At 42.1% G+C, this 24,434-nt stretch overlaps 2 protein-coding genes across 2 annotated transcripts in view; one reads left to right on the top strand and one right to left on the bottom strand.

Annotated features, from left to right (window-relative positions):
- Positions 1-5,816, top strand: part of LOC132779216 (T cell receptor alpha chain MC.7.G5-like) — a 100,713-nt gene extending 94,897 nt beyond the window's left edge. The window contains exons 9-12 of the mRNA XM_067469570.1: positions 478-726; positions 2,343-2,393; positions 3,746-3,853; positions 5,601-5,816. Of these exons, the coding sequence (XP_067325671.1) occupies positions 478-726; positions 2,343-2,393; positions 3,746-3,852 (407 nt within the window). The 3' untranslated portion in view covers position 3,853; positions 5,601-5,816. The remainder of the gene's footprint in view (positions 1-477; positions 727-2,342; positions 2,394-3,745; positions 3,854-5,600) is intronic.
- Positions 5,817-14,556: 8,740 nt separating this feature from the next.
- On the bottom strand, positions 14,557-20,728 carry DAD1 (defender against cell death 1). Its single transcript, XM_060780060.2, has 2 exons — positions 20,317-20,728; positions 14,557-14,717 (listed from the first exon to the last, which is right to left on the bottom strand). The coding sequence occupies exons 1-2, from the start codon at positions 20,711-20,713 to the stop codon at positions 14,587-14,589; spliced, it is 528 nt and encodes a 175-aa protein (XP_060636043.2). The 5' UTR covers positions 20,714-20,728; the 3' UTR covers positions 14,557-14,586.
- Between the last annotated feature and the right edge of the window lie 3,706 nt (positions 20,729-24,434).

Genomic DNA, 24,434 nt, shown 5'->3' with positions numbered 1-24,434 from the left:
AGATGGCAGTAAGAACACAAATGCCCTCAATGATTAAAAACCATAGTGGGAATAAGCTGATATAAATAAATTAGTCCTAGAGCAAGTCAAACCTGATCTCGCCCTAAAGCTAAGATGACTAAACCATAAGGTGATCATATTTTGGCCTTAACATGAGAAGGCACAACTTCCTAAATAAAACAATCATCCTTGGAAAAGTAAAAGAGAGTAGGTAAAGAAAACAATGGCACTACAAATGGATAGACTCAACCAAGGAAGCGACAGTTGCCCGGAGTCTGTAAGACATGAGCAGAGCTGTTGAGGATAGAGTGATATGGAAGTCTCTCATTCTTGGAGTTATAATATGTTGAAATCGAGTTGATGGCAGTTAACAACACAAACTACTTGAAATATTGGTTTCTACAGGATGCTATGGATAGCTTTCTGTTATTTTGTCACATGATAGAATGGATAACTTCCTCTCCTTTTCTTTTGCAGATCTTGAGCATTCTGATCCTTCTGTCTATAAACTGAAGCCATCTTCTGACGAAAAACAAGGCAAAGCCGCTTGCCTCTATACTGACTATTCCCCCAACCCTCTCGATGTCATCTACAAAGAAGGCACGAAGAAGGTCAATGGCTCAGTGGTTGTCGTGAAAGAAGACCAATCTGCCAAAGGAACTGCCAGCTATGGCATCGTTTTATGGGGCAACGATGATGACAGTTTTCATTGTCCAGAACCAAAAGGTAAACTATGGAGAGAATATTGGCACACTGGTCAAATTCTAGCTCCATCCTTCTACTATGTGAAATAAGCATTGTTCATTACCCCATTGTTCATTACCCCATTGTATATCCCTTTTGATTGTGTTGTATATCCCAATGCAAATCTGGAGTAGCTCTGGACTTAGGATGTTTATCTAATAAGGCCATTGTTTCAAAAGTATTGGATATACCACATTTGCTCCACTGCATCTTACTTCACCCTTCTTCCTAGTCATCAGCAGAGCTCAGATGAAGCTCTGTGGCCACCTAGAAGGAGCAGCAGAGGCAACACCCTCTTTCCCTACACCGATGAGTTTCCCAATACTTAATATGTCTAAACTCTTTTCCAAACGTTTCTGAATAGTATTTTCAACCCTAGATAGGAATAATCAAGCCCAGATCGTATGGGTCATCACCGAGGAAACTCAAAGCTGGTCAATGCTCCACATCGGTTGATATGTCCTAGCATTGCATAGAAATTCAGTTAGAGGATGCATAGCAGGGAATGTATAATAAGGGTATGAATTTGCAAGGTTATGGGTTGTAATTTCTTGGTGGATGTTTGTGGCACCAAACATCCACCAAGAAATTACATGCCCCATTGCAAGAATATCATTATCACCATAATGTTCTTAGAAAATCTGAATATTATGCCTCTAGGTACAGGATGCTGAGGCAGAATTTTCTTGAATTTTGTTTTACTCACAAAATGGAAGTGATCTTCTGCCACTTTTGCTGGAAATCAGAAGTGGAAGCCATTAGAAGCCAAAACTAGCTTGAAGCAGACAGAGTGGCTCCATATGGCTGTCCCCAACAATAGAAAGTTTTTAAAAAATGACTGTGTGAGCATTGTGTAGGGAGAGGCCCAAAACATCTCAATGCACACTGAGTATCTGTCCTAATCAAGCAGATTACAAAATGTCAGAATACCATCTGAGAATACAGATGTCAGCATGAGCTCTCTTAAGGGAAATGTTGACAAGCTGGAATGTGTCCAGAGAAGGGTGACTAAAATGATCAAGGGTCTGGAGAACAAGCCCTATGAGGAGTGGCTGAAAGAGCTGGGCATGTTTAGGCTGAAGAAGAGAAGGCTGAGAAGAGACATGATGAGGGCCATGTATCAAGAGGTGAGGGGAAGTCATAGGGAGGAGGGAGCAGGTTTGTTTTCAGCTGCCCTGGAGACTAGGATGCAGAACAATGGCTTCAAACTACAGGAAAGGAGATTCCACCTGAACCTGAGGAAGAACTTCCTGACTGTAAGAGCTGTTCAGCAGTGGAACCCTCTGCCCTGGAGTGTGGTGGACGCTCCTTCTTTGGAAGCTTTTAAACAGAGGCTGGGTGGCCATCTTTCAGGGGAGCTTTGAATGCGATTTTCCTGCTTCTTGGCAGGAGGTTGGACTGGATGGCTCATGAGGTCTTTTCCAACTCTAGGATTCTATGATTCTTGATTTTGGCATCTCATTCTGTGTTCCATTGAACCACCCTGGAACAAAATAAGACCAACAAAATATTGAAAACATCATTTCTGTATCTGAATTCAGTCTTGTTATGGCCATCATCGGCATAATCATTTCTCCTCCTTCTCCATCTCTCTCCAGGTGATTCAGGCACCTGTTTAGAAGAGGGTGGTGACATCACTTTTGAAACAGGTATGTTTGACTGTAAATAAAAAGCAGTAAATGGGTGAAAATGAAAAGAAATAAATTATTCAAGAAGTTGGTAGGATGGCAGTGTTGCCACAAAATCAGCATGTATAATTATCAGCATGTTAATTATCCCTTATCTGTAATTCAAAATGCTCTGAAATCCTAAATGGGTGGCTGAAACAAGTTTTGTTTCATGCACAAAATTATTAAAAACATATTGCCTAAAATTTCCTATTGGTGTAAGGCAGTGGTTCTCAACCTTGCCGTGACCCCTTAATACAATTTCTCATGTTGTGGTGACCCCCAACCATAACATTATTTTCATTGCTACTTCGTAACTGTAATTTTGCTACTGTTATGAATCGTCATGTAAATATCTGATATGCAGGATATATTTTCATTCACTGAACCAAATTTGGCACAAATACTCAATATGCCCAAATTTGAATACTGGTGGGGTTGGGAAGGGGGATTGATATTGTCATTTGGGAGCTGTAGTTGCTGGGATTTATATTTCACCTATAATCAAAGAGCATTCTGAACTCCACCAATGACGGGATTGAACCAAACTTGGCACATATAACTCCCATGACCAAGAGAAAATACTGGAAGGGTTTGGTGGGCATTGACCTTGAGTTTTGGAGTTGTAGTTCAACCACATCCAGAGAGCACTGCGGACTCAAACAATGATGGAACTGGATCAAACTTGGCACAGATACTCAATAGGCCCAAATGTGAACACTAGTGGAGTTTGGGAAAAACAGATCTTGACATTTGGGAGTTGTAGTTGCTAGGATTTATAGTTCACCTACAATCAAAGAGAATTCTGAATCCCACTAACGATAGAATTGGGCCAAACAACCCACACAGAACCCCCTAATAGATAATACTGTATTTTCTTATGGGCTTTGGAGACTCCTCTGATAATCCCACGTGACCCCTCCAGGGGTTCTGACCCCCAGGTTGAGAAACGCTGGTGTAAGGTTTCTATGAAAAATCAATGAATTTCGTGTTGAGAGTTCGATTTCATCTCTGAGGTCTACTATTGCTATCTACATATATGCAAACTTAGGCATTCATTTTTTTTTAAAAAAAAACCCAAATCCAAAACTCTTCTGATTCTGGACATTATGGATAAGGGATATTCAGCCTGCAATGGACTAATTGAGAAATGCAGTAAAATGTTCTGGAATGAATTACTACTAAAAAGTAACTTTGTGAACTCAGAAATATAGGTCTTGTTTAAAGGGACAGCAAAATCTTTCTTTTCCAAGCAATGAAAAATTCAACAACTGCTTTTGCTTGCATATGAAGTCTAGTGACAGTTTCCTATTCTTCTTACCCAAAAATTTCAGATGAGAGGCTGAATCTCCTTTCTCTCACGGTTCTGGGACTGAGAGTTATTTTCCTCAAGACGGTGGCTTTCAACCTTCTGTTCACTTTCCGCTTGTGGTCCAGATGAGGTGAGTTAAGGGCTCCTTGGGTAGAGGCAAAATTCTCAAGTGATGCTGACTATGGGCAGGAGATTTCCCTTTGTGAATGCACAAGTTTGAAATAAGAGTTGGGATTTCAGAACAATCCTCCATGCTAGCTCTCAGTGAAAAGTGATTTAGAAATAGGCAAGAATGAAGTAATTCTTCAAATGACTATTAAGGGGATTTCAACTAAATACTAAGGGTGCATCTGTACTGTGGACTGAATGATCTTTGACACCAATTTCACTGTCATGGCTCAATGGTATGGAATTAGAGAAGTGATAGTTTTACAAGGCCTTTGGACTTCTCTGCCAAAGAATTCTAGTGCCTTGCCAATCTACAATGCCCAGCATTCCATAGCATTGTGCCAATGCAATTTAAATGGTGTTGAATTCAGTTAATTCTGGGTTGCTGTGAGTTTTCCGGGCTGTATGGCCATGTTCCAGAAGCATTCTTCTGGCAGGCATCCTCAGAGGTTGTAAGGTCTGTCAGAAACTAGGAAAGTGGGGTTTATATATATTTATGGAGTGTTCAAGGTGGGAGAAAGAACTCTTGTCTGCCTGAGGCAAGTGTGAATGTTGTAATTGGCTAGCTTGATTAGCACTGAATAGCACTGAATAGCCTTGCAGTTTCAAAGCCTGGCTGCTTCCTGCCTGGGGGAATCCTTTGTTGGGACTGTACGGTGTAATGTAGATGGATCCTAGGAAGATCACCTTGATACTATGCTTCAGAAAGTGTTGGCTCCTTCAGACAATGTTTAAAGAGAGCTCAGATATAATCATAGAGTTGGAAGAGACATTATCGGCCATCCAATCCAACCCCCTCCAAGAAGCAGGAAAATTGCATTCAGAGCACTCCCGACAGATAGTCATCCAGCCTCTGTTTAAAAGTTTCCAATGAAGGAGCCTCCACCACACTCCAGGGCAGAGAGTTCCACTGCTGAACAGCTCTCACAGTCAAGAAGTTCTTCCTAATGTTCAGATGGAATCTCCTTTCTTGTAGTTTGAAGCCATTGTTCTGCGTCCTAGTCTCCAGGGAAGCAGAAAACAAGCTTGCTCCCTCCTCCCTGTGGCTTCCTCTCACATATTTATACACAGCTCTCATGTCTTCTCTCAGCTTTCTTTTCTTCAGGCTAAACATGCCCAGCTCTTTAAGCCGCTCCTCATAGGGCGTGTTCTCCAGACCCTTGATCATTTTAGTTGCCCTCCTCTGGACACATTCCAGCTTGTCAACATCTTCCTTCAATTGTGGTGCCCAGAATCGGGCACAATATTCCAGGTTGGGTCTAACCAAAGCAGAATAGAGTGGTAGCGTGACTTCCCTGGATCTAGACACTAGACTCCTATTGATGCAAACCAAAATCCCATTGGCTTTTTTTGCCGCCGCATCACATTGTTGGCTCATGTTTAGCTTGTTGTGCATGAGGACCCCAAGATCTTTTTCACACATACTGCTCTCGAGCCATGTGTCTCCCATTGGCAGACCCTCAAGGATCTTTTAGTTGTGGATTCCTGCATTGTTACAAGACACCTATTTTACTTGCCCTTTGAAAGAGTATTTAAAATTTCTCATCCCTACTCAAAAGGATCCCTGATAGTTTGGAATAATTCCAACCCACAAGAGAGTATTTGCGATTATTTAATGTTTGCATGTTTGTAAAGTTGCCCGTTCTTCCAGATTAAAAAGGCTTCTAGTTCTCCTGTGCAGATAATAATTTCCTTGCTCTTTATCTTAGTTTTGTGATGAAAGAAAGAAAAGGTGACTATATCTGGGATGCTGCAAAGAAAATACGCACCTGGGAGCAAACATGGAGAAGAATGCTTATACTGGGTCGGAGAGCTCCAGAATTCCCACATTTCTATACCAGCTACAGAGACTGTACATATTTTCTTATGGAAAGGAATGCTTCAACTTCTGAATTTCTTCTTGCTGCACAGAAGTTCCACGCTGGGATGGAAGTTCTACAAACAAGTTGAAATCCTGCTTTGTTCTATTTTATCATTGCTATCTTCTGAACATCACCTACTGAAACCTCTGTATTTTTATTCAATATTAAAATATCTATATTCAAATTCCTGTGTTGCTTACTCTTGTCATCATCAGACACCATCAGTATTTCCCGTCAAGTATTTTTGGCCACTTTGACAACAATCTGATGTTGCTTGGACACATATGCCTTGGTTTTTCATTTCTGACATTTTACAGAGTATGTAATTAACAAGGAACAAGGAAAAAGGCAGGCACATTTTTTATGGTAGAGAGAAGTTTCTTGAAGATTAATGAAGCTAAGGAAGCTCCTTCGCCCTTCCTCCCAAAGGCAAGGACATTTTTCTCTCTCTGATTCTGTGGTTTTCTTCTCAATCAACAAAATCAGGAAAGCAAGGAGAGCTAGGATAGAAGCAAGAAGTTGCATTCATAATAAGAAAAGTTGTGGTGTGGAGCTAGGATTTATTATTATTATTATTATTATTGACACAAAAGCACAGTACGTTACAGCAAACTAATTCTATATGCTGGATTATTATTATTATTATTATTATTATTATTATTATTATTATTATTATTACCCCACTTTTTGTCTCCATAAGGAGACTCAAAGTGGCTAAAGGTGTGCACACACATGCTTGCATGAATAAACCTCTTGATTATTCAAATAAAATCAGATTTTCAAGTATCGAAACATTACATACGGGGAGTAACTTTCTCCATCCATATGTTTTGGATTGGAATTCTCATTGGCCCTTTCCAGAATACCTTGTGGACAGGGATGATGGAGTTGCTATCCAACAACACCATTGATGGTCCAAGAGGAGGACCATGTGTTTGCCATCACTCCACAGATTCTGGTTATCATTGACTGATATTCTGATTCAATCTGAGAGGATACATCAGTGCAACCATAATTGATTTTCTACCACATCTGTGGGGCTACAATACCCAACATTTCACCCAAACTATCTGAAGGCATCTGTCTTAAGAAGGTATGGTTATGCATCCATCTAACAAGGCATTATCCAACATTTATGGTCACACCGGAGCCCCCGGTGATGCAGTAGGTTAAACCCTTGTGCCAGCAGGACTGCTGACCAATAGGTCAGCAGTTTGAATCCAGGGAGAGTGGGTGAGCTCCCTCTGTCATCTCCACCTACTCATCTGAGGACATGAGGGAAGCCTCCCACAGGATGGTAAAACATCAAACATCCGGGCGTCCCCTGGGCAACGTCCTTGCAGACAGCCAATTCCCGCACACCAGAAGTGACTTGCAGTTTCTCAAAAAAATGGTCACATCATCATATTGAGTTGCAGCTTGACACATGACACATTTTCTCAGATATTTTTCATCAGAAATAATAATCACAATTCAGAACTAAGCACTGAAGAAAAAAATGGGAAGGGAGGGGGAAGTACTTGCTGTTTGTCTCAAATGGGAGCCCACAATAGTCTTACTTGAGTAATAGTAGCAAATGCTTTCACAGTTTCACTTCTCAGAAAACAACTCAGATTCTGGGTTGGATATACGATTAAATGACTAAGAATGTCTTAAACCACAACACCAAATGACTAACAACGTCAGCTTATGATGTGCCGTTTTTCCACCAGCACCAAGAACCAAAAAACACAATCCTTTCAAAACCCACTTGTGTACGTCTTGCTGAGTTCAAGGTGACTTTTCTTTTAAGTAAAATTGTAGTCTAACATACAGTTGGAAACTGTTTATTCCTCCTGTTGCTGTTGGTCTGCAACTCCCAACATTCCTCACCATTGGCCTTGCTGTCCACTATGTAGTTGCAGTGAAATATTCAGACAGCTTTGAAATTCACACCTTTGGACTAACTATTGAATCCACCTTTACTCATATTTAGAGGAAAAAACATGGAGATTAACATTACTAAGGGAATCCTGATTTTTATAAGGTTTACTGATTAATCACAGAGCTGGAAGGGACCACAAGGGCTATCTAGTCCAAGCCCCTCGCCTCATCAAGCAAGCAAATGCAATCAAAGCACTCCTGAGAAATGACCATCTTAATGTCCAAAGGACAGTTCATCACCCTCCAAGGCAGTCAATGCCAACATCTCTTTAAGCCAGTGGTTCCCAACCTTTTTTTGACCAGGAACCACTCTCCAACATTAGTACAAAAAGGGTTATGAATCAGTTTTTGGTCAACTTTAAATTCAGTTTGGTAATTTGGGATGCTGATTCAGAAAATTGCATTGGATAGACCATGTCAACTCTAGATTCTGATACAAAACATATGCCATCCAGAAGCCACCATCTACTCACCCACAGAAAACCATATTCATCTAGAGCTGGTGGTAGTAATCTCTCTCCCCTCCTGACATCCCCATTGTCTCGGCACTATAAGAGGGTTTTGCGAAACCAGCCACTCTCATTGCCGTGTGGTTTCGAGGCAATTGTGTAATAATGGTGAAGCCGCTGACCATATTTTCGTTGTTGCGGACCACTGGTGGTCCACAGGCCACAGGTTGGGATCCACTGCTTTAAGCAAAGTAGTTCTTTCTAATGTTTAGGTGATTTATTGTACTTGGAATCAATTTTTAACTTAGTATCTTGAGCGATAGAAAAGACTCCACTGTTTACATATTGATCACTAGAGAAAATCAAGTGTTTAATTGTGAATTTATTTGCGTAGTTGGACATTAACCTTCCTTCAGTGAAAAGATGCATGTCCAGTGGAATTTCCCATCTATTCCGCTTTCAATTTTACAAAACAGTAAGGACCATAAACCTGTTGTATATGGTTCAATGCCTCTATATCCTTCTCCTGCAGGCTTTTGAATATACAGGCAGTCCCTGAGTTACAAACATCTGACTTACAAATGATACATAGTTAAGAACGGGGTGAGACAACAGGAAGTGAGAGAAATCTATCCTTAGGAAGGGAAATCCACTCCTGAGTTATGGTCATTGGGAAAACGTTTTTTAACTGAAGCTTTCTCACAAATTCTTCTTTCCACAAGTCAAATTTCAAAATCCAATTATCACAGGGATGGAAAGTGAGATGAAATTTTCTGAACAGGGGCACAGACAGCAAAACAAATACCACAGGGGTGTGTTAACCCTTCCCTATACTATCCAATGAGTGTATATGTGTGTGTATGTATGTGCGCACACACACGCACACGCACATGCACACGCACACGCACGCACACACACACACACACACACACACACATGGAGCAGGTACATTTTTAAATGTAACTCAGATAGATAGAAAAATAGATATGACTGGAGTTAAACTTAAAAATGTACCTGTTCTGATTTACATATATACATTCAACTTAAGAACAAACCTACAGAACCTATCTTGCTCATAACTAGGGGACTGCCTGTATTTATAATACAGCACAACTTCTGTATCTTCAAGGGATATGTTCCTGGATTTCTTGTGGATATGTGAAACCATGGAGAATAGTTAATCCTATTGAAATGAAGGACTTCTGCTCCAAGAATACCATAAAGTCATGCTCAGGGACCTAGAAAATACCCAGAGAGTATATATTTTGTTGGACTTAGATGAATAAAACTATGGATATCAGGTTCCTACTATATGTATATATATACTTTTACTTCTTTATTTCCACATTATTGGTTTGTTATTCATCAGTTTTATGAATCAGGCCCCATGTTCCCTGTAACCCTTTCAATAGGACTAATTCCAAAGTGCATTCTTACACAAAAATTATTCTCCTCTAAATTGTATTTGACTTAAAATATTTTTACTAGTCAAAATTGGGGTGCAAAACTGAGAATAATGTCTGCAAAGCTATTTGGGGACTACAGCTTTGAAGATGTCATATCAAAGTCAAAGGTTCTACTCAGAGTCTTTCAGAACCTTGACAGAGATTATTTTTAACCTCCCTCAACCAGCTGTTTTCCACCCAAGACCAAGTAAAATGTATTTATTTACATTTAATTCTCAAAAATAACTTCTCCACCCTCCCCCAACCCAAGCTGGGTAAGGCAGGAAGTAATAAGTGGGGCAGGAAGTGGAAAATGTATCAATCTTAAATGGGTCAAAGCAGCCAACTAACTCTCTTCCATGATGTCACAGGTGTAGGAGCCTATCTGGGTCAGCTTTTGAAGCACAGCCCACAGAAACCGCTTCCTCTCGAAAACAAGGTTGGTTTTCACAGAGGTGGGGAGTTCCAAAGTCGAGGCACGTGCCTGAGCTCACGTGAAAGGGCAAGGAGGCAGGGAGAACGTTAGACCACAATGCAGAAGGTGCTGCCCTAGGTTGAGCTGGAGACCGCAAAGATGAGAGCATTAATCCAGGTGCATCTGGGTCGGTGGAGGGGAGGAGGCAGCTAAGTTTATCATCACCAAAGGCCTGCAAGAACCAAGAATATCTCTGTGGCTACTTCAGTTGTGGGTGAGCTGGATATGAGAACGGGGGCAAACAGAGGCCTTCTGTGACCTCTTTGAACTAATCTAGGAGTCCTATTTGAATATTTTTCAATGTCTAAAATATATTCAATCTCACTACTTTCATCAAAGACCAAAAGGTACCTATCAAAACTGGCCCAATAACTATAGCAACTGGCCAATGTGGCAGGAAAGGTGAGAAATATCAGCACTCCTCTGGCTTCTCCTCTTGGACATTTCTTTTTAGAGGACACATGGATTTCCCTTTTCTCTTAAACTGCTTTCTGGTCTGTTATTCAAGTGTCAGTATTCAACTCTCAACTTAGTCAGTTTCTGTATAAGAAATAGAAAAGGGAGTGCCACCTCTTTCTTTGCTCAGACAGCAAAACTGCTGGGACAGCAATGTGGTAGATCTCTCTAACAAAAAGTGAGTTTACATTATTAGGCCATAGAAAAGAAAATATAGAATATTATATTTTCCTCTTGCCCTTTGGCAAGAAGATGCTGAATGTTAGCATAGGAAGGTCCTCTTCTACTAATAAGGTCATTATTTGCCATTCTATATTATTGGAAAAGACTTATATTTCGCTAAGCTATTGTTCTTGAGAGCAGGACCGATACAAACCATTTGGATACCACAATGGAAGTATGTAATGGCTATCATGTTATCCATGGAATCTAACTGGATGGTAGTTAAATAATTCCCGAGCCAAGTGCCAGCTTCTTAAATGTAAAAAGTAAATAGTAAAGGCATTTCAATGGCATAAGTCACACTATATAATCAAATTACACTCTTAATTTTTTTTTTACAGAATTCTGTATTTTGATGCTCTTGGGTGTTTTTTTCTTTCTTTGTGGAAACACAGCAAGTTGTGGGGTAACAAAGTTAGCAACAAGTGTGTAATTCATGTAATTCTAACATGCCATCCCATGCATTCCTACTGGAGGTTGCCTGTATGGAGTAGTAGTTTAAGCACCGGACTATGATTCTGGAGACCAGAGCTCAAATCCTGTTCAGCCATGAAAATATTGGATGGCCTTGGCAAATCACACTCGGCCTCAGCAACCCTATTCTGAATAAATCTTGCAATGAAAACTCTGTAATAGCTTCACTTTAGGTCAGAAATGACTTGAAGATGCTCAAAAACGTATCTGTGAAGACTGTACTATATGCCTTTCTACTTATTTAAAGAGGCTCAGTAGTCAGAAAGAGGTGTGAGTTTTGAATGTAGGTGTCTAAGAGAACTTAACATAAAGTATTGTAAAGGTGGGTTCTTAGGTTGCTGGATCCAGATTTCAGTGCCAAGGGGAAGGCTGGGGGGAGATTAGAGAACCTGTAAATTAACAAACATCTGTTTTACTTCTTGAAGCTTTTAATACATTTTAAAGACTTCTTGGAAATTAATCTCTGAAGTTTGCTGTTAACAACAAAAATAACTGATTATGGAATTGACAGATGCAGGCACCAGAGGGCAGCAAAATAAAGGCCAAGACAGTCAAATCAGAAAACTGTCAAGTAGCATAGTAAGGGAATGAGGTGAGAACTGTTGCAAGTTAGAACCACCTACTAGCATTCTTGGCCAATCAACTGGAATCCTATTTTTGCTCTGATACAAATAGGGGTTTCCTTGTTTGGTTGTAGTGAGAATAACTCAACTCCAAACAGTTATGGTGATCTATATTATCACTGTATTTGCCACCAAGTTAACAATGGATAAGCCTGGTTGTTCTAGCAACCTTTGATAAAAGGAAGTATTGTCATCATGTTGTTGCAGATTAGGAGGACAACTGGGCCAAGCTATGAATGCAACAGAAAAATGCAGTGTCAGATGCTGTGCTCAAATTTCATTTAAATAGCCATATAATAAAGACAGGAAAATGGTGCTAGGGTGAGATTCGGATTTAGACTGTCCAGTCATATTAGGCATTCAAAAGTTTTACGAAAAGTTGCACAACTCTGGTTAAAACAGAGACCAATGGTTAAGGTGGGATATCTTTCAAACAGATAAAAAATTCCAGGATACTTATCAAAGGCTTCATGGCTTTAAGGGGACACATGAAAAAGAGTGGAGAATCTCTTTCAGAAAATGGGCTACATTCAGTTTCAGAGAGTTTCTTGGCAGGTGGAGGCACTCCAGCAGTGATTGAAAACAAAGGCAAAAGAGTAGAACAAAAATGGCAGTCTTAAATCTATTAGGTTCCACCTTGTCTCCTGCCTATGTCATTGGTTGAGAGTCCCTCTCCCCAGCACCAACTGCTGCTCTGGGCCAGAGTGAAGAGAGAGGGGGCCAGGAAGACAGTTCCAGCTTGTCTCCTGTGCTATGCTAATAATATAATATAATATATTGTATATACATATAATATTGATAATATTATAATGTAATACAATATAATACTAACAATAGTAATACACTATTATAATTATATATTTTATATTACATGTAATATTACTAATAATATTGCAATAAAATGGTATAGTATAATATAGTAATATATAATACTGATGTTTTACTATGCTAATAACATAATATATTGTATGTATATATATCTTGTAAGCTACTCTGAGTCCCCTTCGAGGTGAGAAGGGCGGCATATAAATGCCGTAAATAAATAAATAAATATTAACGCTCTTAGTGCTAGCAACTAAAATTTAGGATGGACATCTCAATATTTTAAAAGATGGACAAACAAGTACAAAAGCTGAAAAAACATTACTATAAAGCAGTAATGTCATGGGCAAGAGGTCAGGGTCATCTGGGGAACCTGAGTAGCACGTCTGGCCCCATGGGCTAGAATTCCAATCCTGACATATGATTACATCTCAAATCCAAACATTCAGGCCATCTCATCACACACTACTGAGACGATGCAAGACATATAACAAAAGAAGTTTATTGAGAATCAAGACAATTACTAGTTGTTTCAGGGGACCTTTTAAATCTTATTCTTTTCTCCACTAGGGAACTAATCAGATGTTGCTCCCATTCACTGACTGAGCAGCCTTAAATCATCAAGACAAACCCATGATCTGCAAGGAAAAAAAAAGAAAACACCAATGAAAAGGTTTACTTTAAAAGTAGAATGTTCTCTTACAATAGCAAAATGGTAGCACCCCTAAATATTCACATAAATCTGAGAGAACAAGCTCCAAAAGTCTAGCAGAACCTTTAAATAGTTAACAGCATGGCCACAGACTCAACCATGTATGGAACTTTCTTAATTGGAAATAGCAGAAGAGACACTGAGTCATTTTCCATTCAGTTCTTATACTTTCCAAGATATACCAAGAGAATAGGATTGTACACTGCACATACCAACAATGATTGACAACAACAACCAAGAGTGTAAAAGTTAGCTCACTGTGAAGCCCAGTAATGTGTTGATTTAGTCACGTCCCTTTCTTACTCCCAAACATGGCAATAATAATAATAATAATAATAATAATAATAATAATCTATATTTATACCCCGCCTCCATCTTCCCGGAGGGATTCGGGGCGGCTAACATGAGGCCAAGCCCAACAACACAATACAATAAATAAATTACATAAAGCATAAAAATACAGAAAACAATATAAAATTAAAATCAATCATAACACAGTGATTGTGACAGTGACAGTGCCGCATGTACATAATAAAATACTAAATCTAAGAAACTAAAATCACAGGGTGAGATAGGGATGGAGCAGATTATTTGTGAATTAGAAACTCTTCGGACATGAGGTCAAGAAAGGTCTTCCTACAGGAGAGGAGGAGGTATACACTAATGACAAATGTTGAGGGTAGCAGCAATCTCAGATTATATAGTTAATCACTGAAAGCACAACAGAAGAGCTAGGTTTTGAGATTTTTCTTAAAGTTTTCTAAGGTGGGGACTCGCCTAATCTCATCGGGCAGTGTATTCCAAAGTTGAGGGGCTACTGAGGAGAAAGCTCTCTCCCTTGTTCCTTCAAGGCAGGCCTGAAATAAAGGCAGAGGCGAGAGGAGAGCCTTCCCTGAAGATCGAAGGGATCAGGCAGGTTCATGGAGGGAGATACGGTCACGAAGGTAGGCAATGGGATGAAGCCAACTGCTGTATGATGAAGTTCAACAGGAACAAGAAACAGAAGATTCTAATGATCACATCAATTACACTCAAAGTATGGTAACTGCCAATTGAACTAATCTTTAATTCCTCAACATATACATCCATATCATCGTTTTTATATCCCAATTCCCCCCAAAACTGGGATTCAAAGCAGCTCACAAATTTTTAAAAAACACAGTACATTTAGAAGAACAGTATATGAAAGAATATTTTAACATTTTAAAAAAGCATACCTTGGTCTTTTTGAATCAACCCACAAAATTGATAACAACCAAATGTAGGATTGTGCTGGCAAATAAAAAGTCAGCAAACGCTCGTTCTGGTGAGATTCCCTGAAATTCTGTTTTGTTCTGTGGGTTGATTTGGATCCTCAAGCAAACTAAAAAGAAAATGGGAGAAATATACACAGTAAGAGATTGTTGCAGAAAATATATAGGCTTGATCAAACAAAATTATTTTACCTCAGTTTAAATATACTGTCAGAGTGTGTGTTGGAGTCTCCTCTGGGGATTTTAAAACAGAGGCTAGATGGTTATCTGGATGGTCCTTTGGATCTCGTTTAACTCTTAGGCAGCTGGGTAAGTTAAAGTTGGAGAAAAGAAGATTGAGAGGTGACCTATGAGCCAAATTTAAATATTTGAATGGATGTTACATTGAGGAGGAAGCAAGCTTATTTTCTCCTGCTCCAGGGACTAGAGCACAATGCAGTAGTAGTAGTAGTAGTAATAATAGTAATAATAGTAATAATAATAATAATAATAATAATAATACCCTGCTTTATCTTCCCTGAAGGAGACTCAGAGCAGCTGAACTGAATTCCTGCAATGGATTCAAACTGCAGGAAGAGAGATTCTACCTAATATTTACCACATTTGTACCCCATCCTTCTCACCCTGAGGGAGACTCAGGGGGGCCTTACAACAATTTGGCAGCAATATGGCAGCAATTTGATGCCATACACATATATATCCATAAAATAAACAATTACAATTAAAATACAAGCAGTTACAGCATCAATTATTAAACATCAATTAAAATCACACTATCCAAATCATAATTCAGGGCTATTCTATTTATCAGTCACATAATTTTGTGGTCATTTATTGCACTGCTACAATTACTGATCAAAGGCAAAGCCACATTGTAAGTTTATTTCTAAGTCAGGAAAGAGTGGGCCGATTAGATTTTGTTGGGGAGTTCCACAGACGAAGGGCCACCATTGAGAAGCCCCTGTCTCTTATCCCCACTAGTCGCGCTTGCGAAGAGGGTTGGACCGAGAGCAGGGCCTCCCTCAACAATTTTAACCTCCGAGGTAGATCATAGAGAGGGAGATATGTTCAGACAGGTAAGTTGGGCTGGAACCGTTTAGGGCTTTATAGGCTAAAGCCAGCAATTTGAATTCTCAGTAGCAGACTGGCAGCCAGTGGAGCTGATGCAGGGGTGTGTGTGTGTGTGTGGATTGTATGCTCCCTGGACACTGCTCCGGTGAGCAGCCTGGCTGTTACCTGTTGGACCACTTGAAGCTTCTGAACAGTTTTCAAAGGCAACCCCACATAGAGCGTGCTGCAGTAGTCTATTCAGGATGTAAAAGAACATGGACCACTGTGGCCAAGTCTGACTTCCCAAGGTACCTAAACATTAGGAAGAATTTCTGATGGCCAGAGCTGTTTGACAGAGGAATATGTTGCCTGGGAATGAAGTGAAATCTCCTTCTCTGGAGGTTTTTAAATGGACTCCGGATTTATTTATTTATTTCATCTACTTATACCCCGCCCTTCTCACCCCGGGGGGGGGGGGGGGGGGACTCAGGGCGGCTTACAGGAAAGGCACAATTAGATGCCCAAATCACACAACAAACAATACAAAATATAACAATTCAACAATTAAAATAAAACATCAATACCTAATAAAATCATAAAAACTATCTCATGTCAGAGTCCATATATCAGAGTCCATATATCCATTCCATTCCATTGTCCTTGTCTATCGACAGGTCCTTTAGTTAGTTGTCAGCATGGCCAAAAGCTTGGTCCCACATCCAGGTCTTTAGTTTTTTCCTAAACGCTAGAAGGGAAGTCGTCGATCTGATCTCCCCGGGGAGTGAGTTCCACAGGTGAGGGGCCACCACTGAGAAGGCCCTGCTCCTCGTCCCTGCCAGCCTCACTTGTGCCACTGGCGGGGTCGAGAGCAGGGCCTCCCCAGAAGATGGCAATCTCTCAGATGTGCTTTGCCAGAAGATGGCAATCTCTCCGGATGGCAATCTCTCAGATGTGCTTTGCTTGGGTATTCTTGCAGAATGGGAAGGACTAGAAGGCCTTTGGGATTTCTCCCAATTTGATGTTTCTAGACACCAGATCCCATCTAATCTTGGAAGCTAAGCAGGGTCAGATCTGTTTAATACTTGGACAGGAGATGACTGAGAAATACCAGTTACTGTCAATGCACATAAACTCATACACTAAATCAGTGATTTTCGAAGTGTGCTCTGTGGAGCCCTTGAGGCTCTGCAAAACAAAGGGGCTCTGCGGTTCCCTCCCCCTCCAAGCTTTCCCTTCTCCTTCCCCCACTTCCCTTGTCACAAAAAAGCCTTTTTTCCCTCATGTTCCATGTCACCCAGATCCTTTCCCCCTCACCTTCCTTGCTTCCATAACCTACTTCCCTCCCACCGCTCAGGGGGTGCTTTGATTGTGCTTTTTCTTCATGACAGAAGGGTGTTGGACTGTATGGCCCACTAGGTTGCCCCTAATACTATTACTACTATTATTACAAAGGCTGGATTACCATCTGTTTCAGTTATTATTATTACAAAGGCTGGGTAGTCATGTTTGGGGTGCTCTGATTGTGCATGGCAAAAGAGGGTTGGACTAGCTGGCTTCTTCCACTGAAATTCTGTTAAATTTATGTAGGTCTAAAAGTTTGCCCATACCTGATATATATATGGGGGGGGGGGGGAGATCGATCATTTTAATTGTCTAATTAAGTATGTAATTTTAGGTCTTGTGTTTATAATTTGTTGTTTGATTACTTTGGGATTCAGGGTGGGTTGTTTAATGTAGTTATGTTTGAGTTATGTTAATCCCACAAACGAACATTTCATTTTTATTTATATAGATAGAAGGGGTCATGTAAAAATTATCGAGTCAAGTGTTGATAACGCCTATGCCAACTTAGGCCCTCCAGGTGTATGGACTTTAACTCCCATAATTTTTAACAGCCTACCGCTGTTAGGAATTGTGGGAGTTGAAGTCCAAACACCGGGAGGGCTGAAGTTAGCCTCGGCCCGAGAGTGTGTGCATTCTACGACCACCTGATCCACTTTCCCCCTCTTTGTGCCACGAATGCCGCAGGGTTCCGTCCTGTTCAAAATCTTTATTAACAACTTAGATGAAGGGTTAAAAGGCAGGATCATCAAGTTTGCAGATGACACCAAATTGGGAGGGATAGCCAATACTCCAGAGGACAGGAGCAGGATTCAAAACGATCTTGACAAATTAGAGAGATGGGCCAAAACTAACAAAATGAAGTTCAACAGTGACAAATGCAAGATACTCCACTTTGGCAGGAAAAACGAAATGCAAAGATACAGAATGGGGGATGCCTGGCTCGAGAGCAGTATGTGTGAAAAAGATCTTGGAGTCCTTGTGGACAACAAGTTGAACATGAGCCAACAATGTGATGTGGCGGCAAAAAAAGGCAATGGGATTTTGGCCTGCATCAATAGGAGCATAGTGTCTACATCTAGGGAAGTCATGCTCCCCAAGCTCTATTCCGCTTTGGTTAGACCACACCTGGAATAGTCCACACTCTGGTTACATCCCGTTTAGACTACTGCAACGCTCTCTACGTGGGGTTGCCTTTGAAGACGGCTCGGAAGCTCCAACTAGTCCAACGCTCGGCAGCCATGATTTTAACAGGAGCGGAGCGCAGGGAGCATACAACCCCCCTGTTGCGCCAACTCCACTGGCTACCGATTTGCTACCGGGCTGAATTCAAAGTGCTGGCGTTGGCCTTTAAAGCCCTAAACGGTTCCGGCTCAAGTTACCTATCTGACCGCATCTCTGCCTATGAACCCACCAGGGCTTAGAGATCTTCCGGGGAGGCCCTGCTCTCGATCCCGCCTGCTTCTCAAGCACGGCTGGCGGGGACGAGAGTTAGGACCTTCTCGGTGGTGGCTCCTTGGCTGTGGAACGCCCTTCCCACAGACATTAGGCTAGCACCATCTCTAATGGTATTCCGTAAAAAAGTTAAGACCTGGTTGTTTGAGCAGGTGTTCGATTAGTTAGTGCAATAATTGGTAGTGAACATAGGAATGGAAAATGTTTGACGAGTCTGGATTATGTTTTTGTGGATGAGATGATAGTGATTAGTTATTGTAATAAGTGTTTATTAATTGTGTGCTGCGCGGGATTGTTAACTGTTTTATATCTGGCATTGAATTTCTGCTGTTCTTGTTGATTGTGAACCGCCGTGAGTCGCCTTCGGGCTGAGAACAGCGGTATACAAGTAAAGTAAATAAATAAATAAAATATTGTGTCCAATTCTGGGCACCACATTTCAAGATATTGACAAGCTGGAATGTGTCCAGAGGAGGGCGACTAAAATGATCAAGGGTCTGGAGAACAAGCCCTATGAGGAGCGGCTTAAGGAGCTGGGCATGTTTAGCCTGCATAAGAGAAGGCTGAGAGGAGATATGATAGCTATGTATAAATATGTGATAGGAAGCCACAGGGAGGAGGGAGCAAGCTTGTTCTCTGCTGCCCTGGAGACTAGGACGCGGAACAATGGCTTCAAACTACAAGAAAGGAGATTCCATCTGAACATGAGGAAGTGTGGTGGAGGCTCCTCCTTTGGAAGCTTTTAAACAGAGGCTGGATGGCCATCTGTCAGGGGTGATTTGAATGCAATATTCCTGCTTCTTGGGAGGGGGTTGGACTGGATGGCCCATGAGGTCTCTTCCAACTCTTTGATTCTATGATTCTATATGACATGTGAGTGCGGAGAGGAGCAAACCACTGACCACCTGCTGTAATGCAACCTGAGCCCTGCCACATGCACGATGGAGGACATCCTTGCAGCAACACCAGAGGCACTCCAAGTGGCCAGATACTGGTCAAAGGACATTTAATCAGCTACCAAGTTTGCAAAATTTGTGTTTTTTTAATCTGTTTTGTTTGTTTTGTTCTGTTAGAAATGTAAGACAATGTTCTGGTTGCGGATGACATGATAAATAAATAGTGTATTTATGAGTAATGGTCACTCATTGGCCTGAAAGGTGTCTTGTGTCCAAATTTGGTGTCAGTTCATCCTGTGGTTTTTGAGTTATGTTAATCCCACAAACAAACAAACATTACATTTATATTTATATAGAAGAAGAAAGATAGCTGGGGTCATGTAAAACATTCTCAAGTCAATGTATTGTCGAAGGCTTTCATGGCTGGAATCACTAGGTTCTTGTGGGTTTTTTCCGGCTATATGGCCATGTTCTAGAGGCATTTCTCCTGACGTTCACCTGCATCTATGGCAAGCATCCTCAGAGGTAGGGAGGTCTGTTGGAATTAGGACAATGGGTTTATATATCTGTGGAATGGCTGGGGTGGGGCAAGGAGCTCTTCCCTGCTGGAGCTAGGTGTCCTAATTGTCCTAATTCCAACAGACCTCACTACCTCTGAGGATGCTTGCCATAGATGCAGGCGAAACGTCAGGAGAAATGCCTCTAGAACATGGCTCTATAGCCCGAAAAAACACACAAGAACCTAATTCTCAAGTCAAGTGTTGTTCATGCTTAGGCCAACTTAGGCCCTCCAGGTGTGGGGACTTCAACTCCTATAATTTTTAACAGCCTACCGCTGTTAGGAATTGTGGGAGTTGAAGTCCAAACACCTGGAGGGCTGAAGTTGGTCTAGGCCCGAGAGTGTGTGCATTCTACGACCACCTGGCCCACTTTCCCCCTCTTTGTTGTGCCAGGAATGCTCCCTCACCGCCCAGGATGAAGCTGCCCACGGCGGAGATGAAGCCCGAGAGGAAGGAGTTGAAGGGGAAGGTGCCCACGCCGAGGCAGTAGCCGAACTGCAGCGCGCCGGTCAGCATGACGTACAGCAGGTAGGCGTCCAGCACCTTCAGCCGGCTCGGCGTCCCGCTGCTGTACTCGGCCAAGAAGCGCCGCACCACAGAGCCCACCGAGTTGGCGCCCGAAGCGGACGAGGCCGAGGCCGCGCCTGACATCGCGACGGCGGAAAAGGCGTCTCTTGATTTTCGCCTCAGAGCCTGACCGACTGGGTGGCCGGAAGCGGAGGAAAAGCCCTTCCGGCTCATTCCGGGAATTGCGCGTGCGCAGAAAGCAAGCACAGGCCTTTGACGCATGCGTAGTAACAGCATTTCGGGCTCAGAGTGGTCATTTTAAAGCCGGGCGCGATGAAGCGCCTGCGCAATAAGCATATTGAAGGGGCTGTGTGGCGCATGCGTAGTACAGTCATCCTTACGCATGCGCCTTTCGTTTGTTTCAATGCTTGGTTGCAAAAACTCCGCCTGCGCTATAAGCGTGACGCGCTGGCATAGAATCAAGATGCTGTTGAAAGGGCTGTGTGGCGCATGCGTAGTACAGTCATCCTTACGCATGCGCCTTTCGTTTGTTCCAATGCTTGTTTGCAAAAACTCCGCATGCGCACTTAGGACTGATCGTCTTTGTTTTTAACTCCTTTGCTGCCTATGAAAGAGAAGTCGGTGCGCATGCGTGTTCAGCGCCTCCCACCCCAAACTCAATCAGGTGGCTACTTGATAAACAAATATGACAAATGATCATAAATATTTTAAATTGAAAGTAATATTTTTAAAATAAATAAATAAATAAGTAAATAATTGTGCATACTTGCTGAGAACATTCTGGTTCCAGCTATCAGGTAAAGAAAGGTTTTTTTAAACTTTTGCTTATTAGAACAGCACAGATTTTTAATCTTTTTTCAGTGCTGCCTGTGGACTCCTGCTTTGGCCACCCATTTACTCTGATCTTTTTTGTGCCTTGCCTGTTACTTCCAATCTCCTGAAATGCACAGTCATCAAGGGAGGTGGTGGAAAGAGGAGTTCTCTGTGTATGCTCAGAAACACTCCTTGACTAATACTTTCTAACAGACCTGAAAATTGAGTTGGAATGGTGTGAGGTGATGCAGATTAATAATGATGATGGTTATGCATGATGAGAAGACAATTATGCTGGGGAAAGTGGAAGGTAAAAGGAAGAGGGGCCGACCAAGGGCAAGATGGATGGATGGCATCCTTGAAGTGACTGGACTGACCTTGAGGGAGCTGGGGGTGGTGACGGCTGACAGGGAGCTCTGGCGTGGGCTGGTCCATGAGGTCACGAAGAGTCGGAGACGACTGAATGAATGAACAACATGCATGATGATGATGCATGGCTGCTCTACTTAGATGCCTCTTGGTGTGCCTCACAGCTAGTTTTAGAGAAAGGATTTATTTATATTAGGAGTGAACCAATGTATTTGAGAAAACACAAAGTTTAAAAACTTGGCATTCTGTTAAATGTCCTTGGAGTGCCTCTGGTGTTGCTGCAAGAAGGTCCTCCATTGTGCATGTGGCAGGGTTCAGGTTGCATTGCAGTAGGTGGTTTATGGTCTGCTCTTCTCCACACTCGCATGTCGTGGATTCCACTTTGTAGCCCCATTTCTTGAGCTCTGCATCTCATGGTGCCAGAGCGCAGTCTGTTCAGCGCCCTCCAAGTTGCCCAGTTTTCTGTGTGCCCAGAGGGGGGGTCTCATTTGGTATCAGCCATGGATTGAGGTCTTGGTTTTTAGTCTGCCACTTTTGGACTCTCGCTTGCTGAGGTATTCCTGCGAGTATCTCTGTAGATCTTAGAAAACTATTTCTTGATTTAAGGTGTTGGCGTGCAGGCTGATATCCAAACGGGATGGGCCAGAGATGTCACTGCCTTTTATTAATGGCTGCTACTTATAATAATAATAATAAAAAACTTTATTTGTACCCCGCTACCATCTCCCCAAGGGACTCGGTGCGGCTTACATGAGGCCGAGTGGTTTTTGAGTTCTGTTAATCCCACAAATGAACATTACATTTTTATTTATATAGACTAGCTGTACCTGCCACACGTTGCTGTGGCCAACCTTCCCTCTTTCTCTCCTTTTTCCCCTCCCTCTTTCCTTCCTGCTTTCCCATCTTTCCTTCTCTTCTTCCTTCTCTATCTCTTTCCTTCCTTCCCTCTTCTGTTGTCTTTTATTCCTTCTCTTTCCTTCGCTCCCTCTTTCTCTACATCTTCCCCCCTTCCTTCGCTCACTTTCCTTCCTTCTTTTCCTTTTTTCTTTCCTCCTCTCCTTCCTTCCTTCTCTAACTTTCCTTCCTTCCCCCTTTTTCTTTCCCTGCCTCTTTCTCTCCTTCCTTCCTTCTCTCTTTGCTTCCATGCTTCCTTCTCCCTTTTCTTCTTTCTTTCTTTCCCTCCCTCTTTCTTTTCTTTCTTTCTTTCTTTTCTCCCCTTTCCCTCTTCTTTCCTTCCCTTTTTTCTGTATTGTCATTTAGCTTTCAGTCATTTGGCTTTTTAAGTCCCTTCTGCTGTGTTTTTCAGTGTTTTTATGAGTGAAGGACATACATTGGGTTGTTAGGTGTCTTGTGTCCAAATTTGGTGTCAATTCCCCCATTGGTTTTTTTAGTTCTGTTAATCCCACAAACGAACATTGCCTTTTTATTTATATAAGATTACTTTAATTTTTAACCTCTGGTCAGACTCTTACCTGCTTACTACTCTAGCTAGGTGGTTTTATCTCCCAGACATATCCTTGACAGGAGGATACTAAACTTTTGAAAACTACTTGCAAAAGTTCCTTGGGGCCAGCTAGCTGTGGAGTCTGGAATATGTAGTTCCACGCAAAGGAAACCTGATGGGAGGTGATTCCTACTTAGGCGATCCCTCGTTTTCCGAGGATGATTGTCTTCCAATATTCTTGTGGGTCCACATGTGGCTGTGGAGCCCTATTCTTGCTCTGCATCTTCTTCCGCAGTGAGGGCATTGGTTTCCAGGTGGAAGGCGGTCTCGGTCGGGGTTGGCTTGACGCACCTTCCTCGTGGTGCACTTCTCCCTTTCGCCCTCCATTCGTGCCTCCTCAAATTCTGCAGCACTGCTGGTCACAGCCGACCTCCAGTTGGAGCGGTCAAGGGCCAGGGCTTCCCAGTTCTCCGTGTCTATGCCAGAGTTTTTAAGGTTGGCTTTGAGCCTATCTTTCAATCTCTTTTCCTGTCATCCAACATTCCGTTTTCCGTTCTTGAGTTCGGAGTAGAGCAACTGCTTTGGGAGACGGTGGTCGGGCATCCGGACAACATGGCCGGTCCAGCGGAGTTGATGGCAGAGGACCATCGCTTCAATGCTGGTGGTCTTTGCTTCTTCCAGCACGCTGACATTTGTCTGCTTGTCTTCCCAAGAGATTTGCAGGATTTTCTGGAGGCATCGCTGTTGGAATCGTTCCAGGAGTTGCATGTGACGTCTGTAGACAGTCCATGTCTCACAGGCATAGAGCAGGGTTGAGAGGACAATAGCTCTATAAACAAGCACCTTGGTATCCCTACGGATGTCCTGGTCCTCAAACACTCTCTGCTTCATTCGGAAAAATGCTGCACTTGCAGAGCTCAGGCGGTGTTGTATTTCAGTGTTGATGTTGACTTTGGTGAAAAGGTGGCTGCCAAGGTAGCGGAAATGATCAACATTTTCTAATGTTACACCATTAAGCTGTATCACTGGCCTTGGAGAGGGGTTGGCTGGTGTCTGCTGGAACAGCACCTTGGTTTTTTTCAATGTTCAATGACAGGCCGAGCTTCTCGTATGCTTCTGCGAAGGTGTTGAGAGTGGCTTGTAGATCTTCTTCTGAATGTGCACAGACGACGTTGTCATCAGCATACTGGAGTTCTATAACAGATGTTGTGTAACCTTGGTTTTGGCTTTCAGTCTGCTGAGGTTGAATAGCTTGCCATCTGTCCAAAAGATGATTTCCACTCCGGTGGGAAGCTTCCCATCAACAAGGTGAAGTATCATAGCGATGAAGATGGAGAATAGAGTTGGGGCAATAACGCATCCCCCTCACCA

Source organism: Anolis sagrei, chromosome 6, assembly GCF_037176765.1.
Source record: "Anolis sagrei isolate rAnoSag1 chromosome 6, rAnoSag1.mat, whole genome shotgun sequence".
NCBI lineage: Eukaryota > Metazoa > Chordata > Lepidosauria > Squamata > Dactyloidae > Anolis > Anolis sagrei.
Note: the sequence above shows the minus strand (reverse complement) of the source record. Positions and strands in the feature narration are given on the sequence as shown.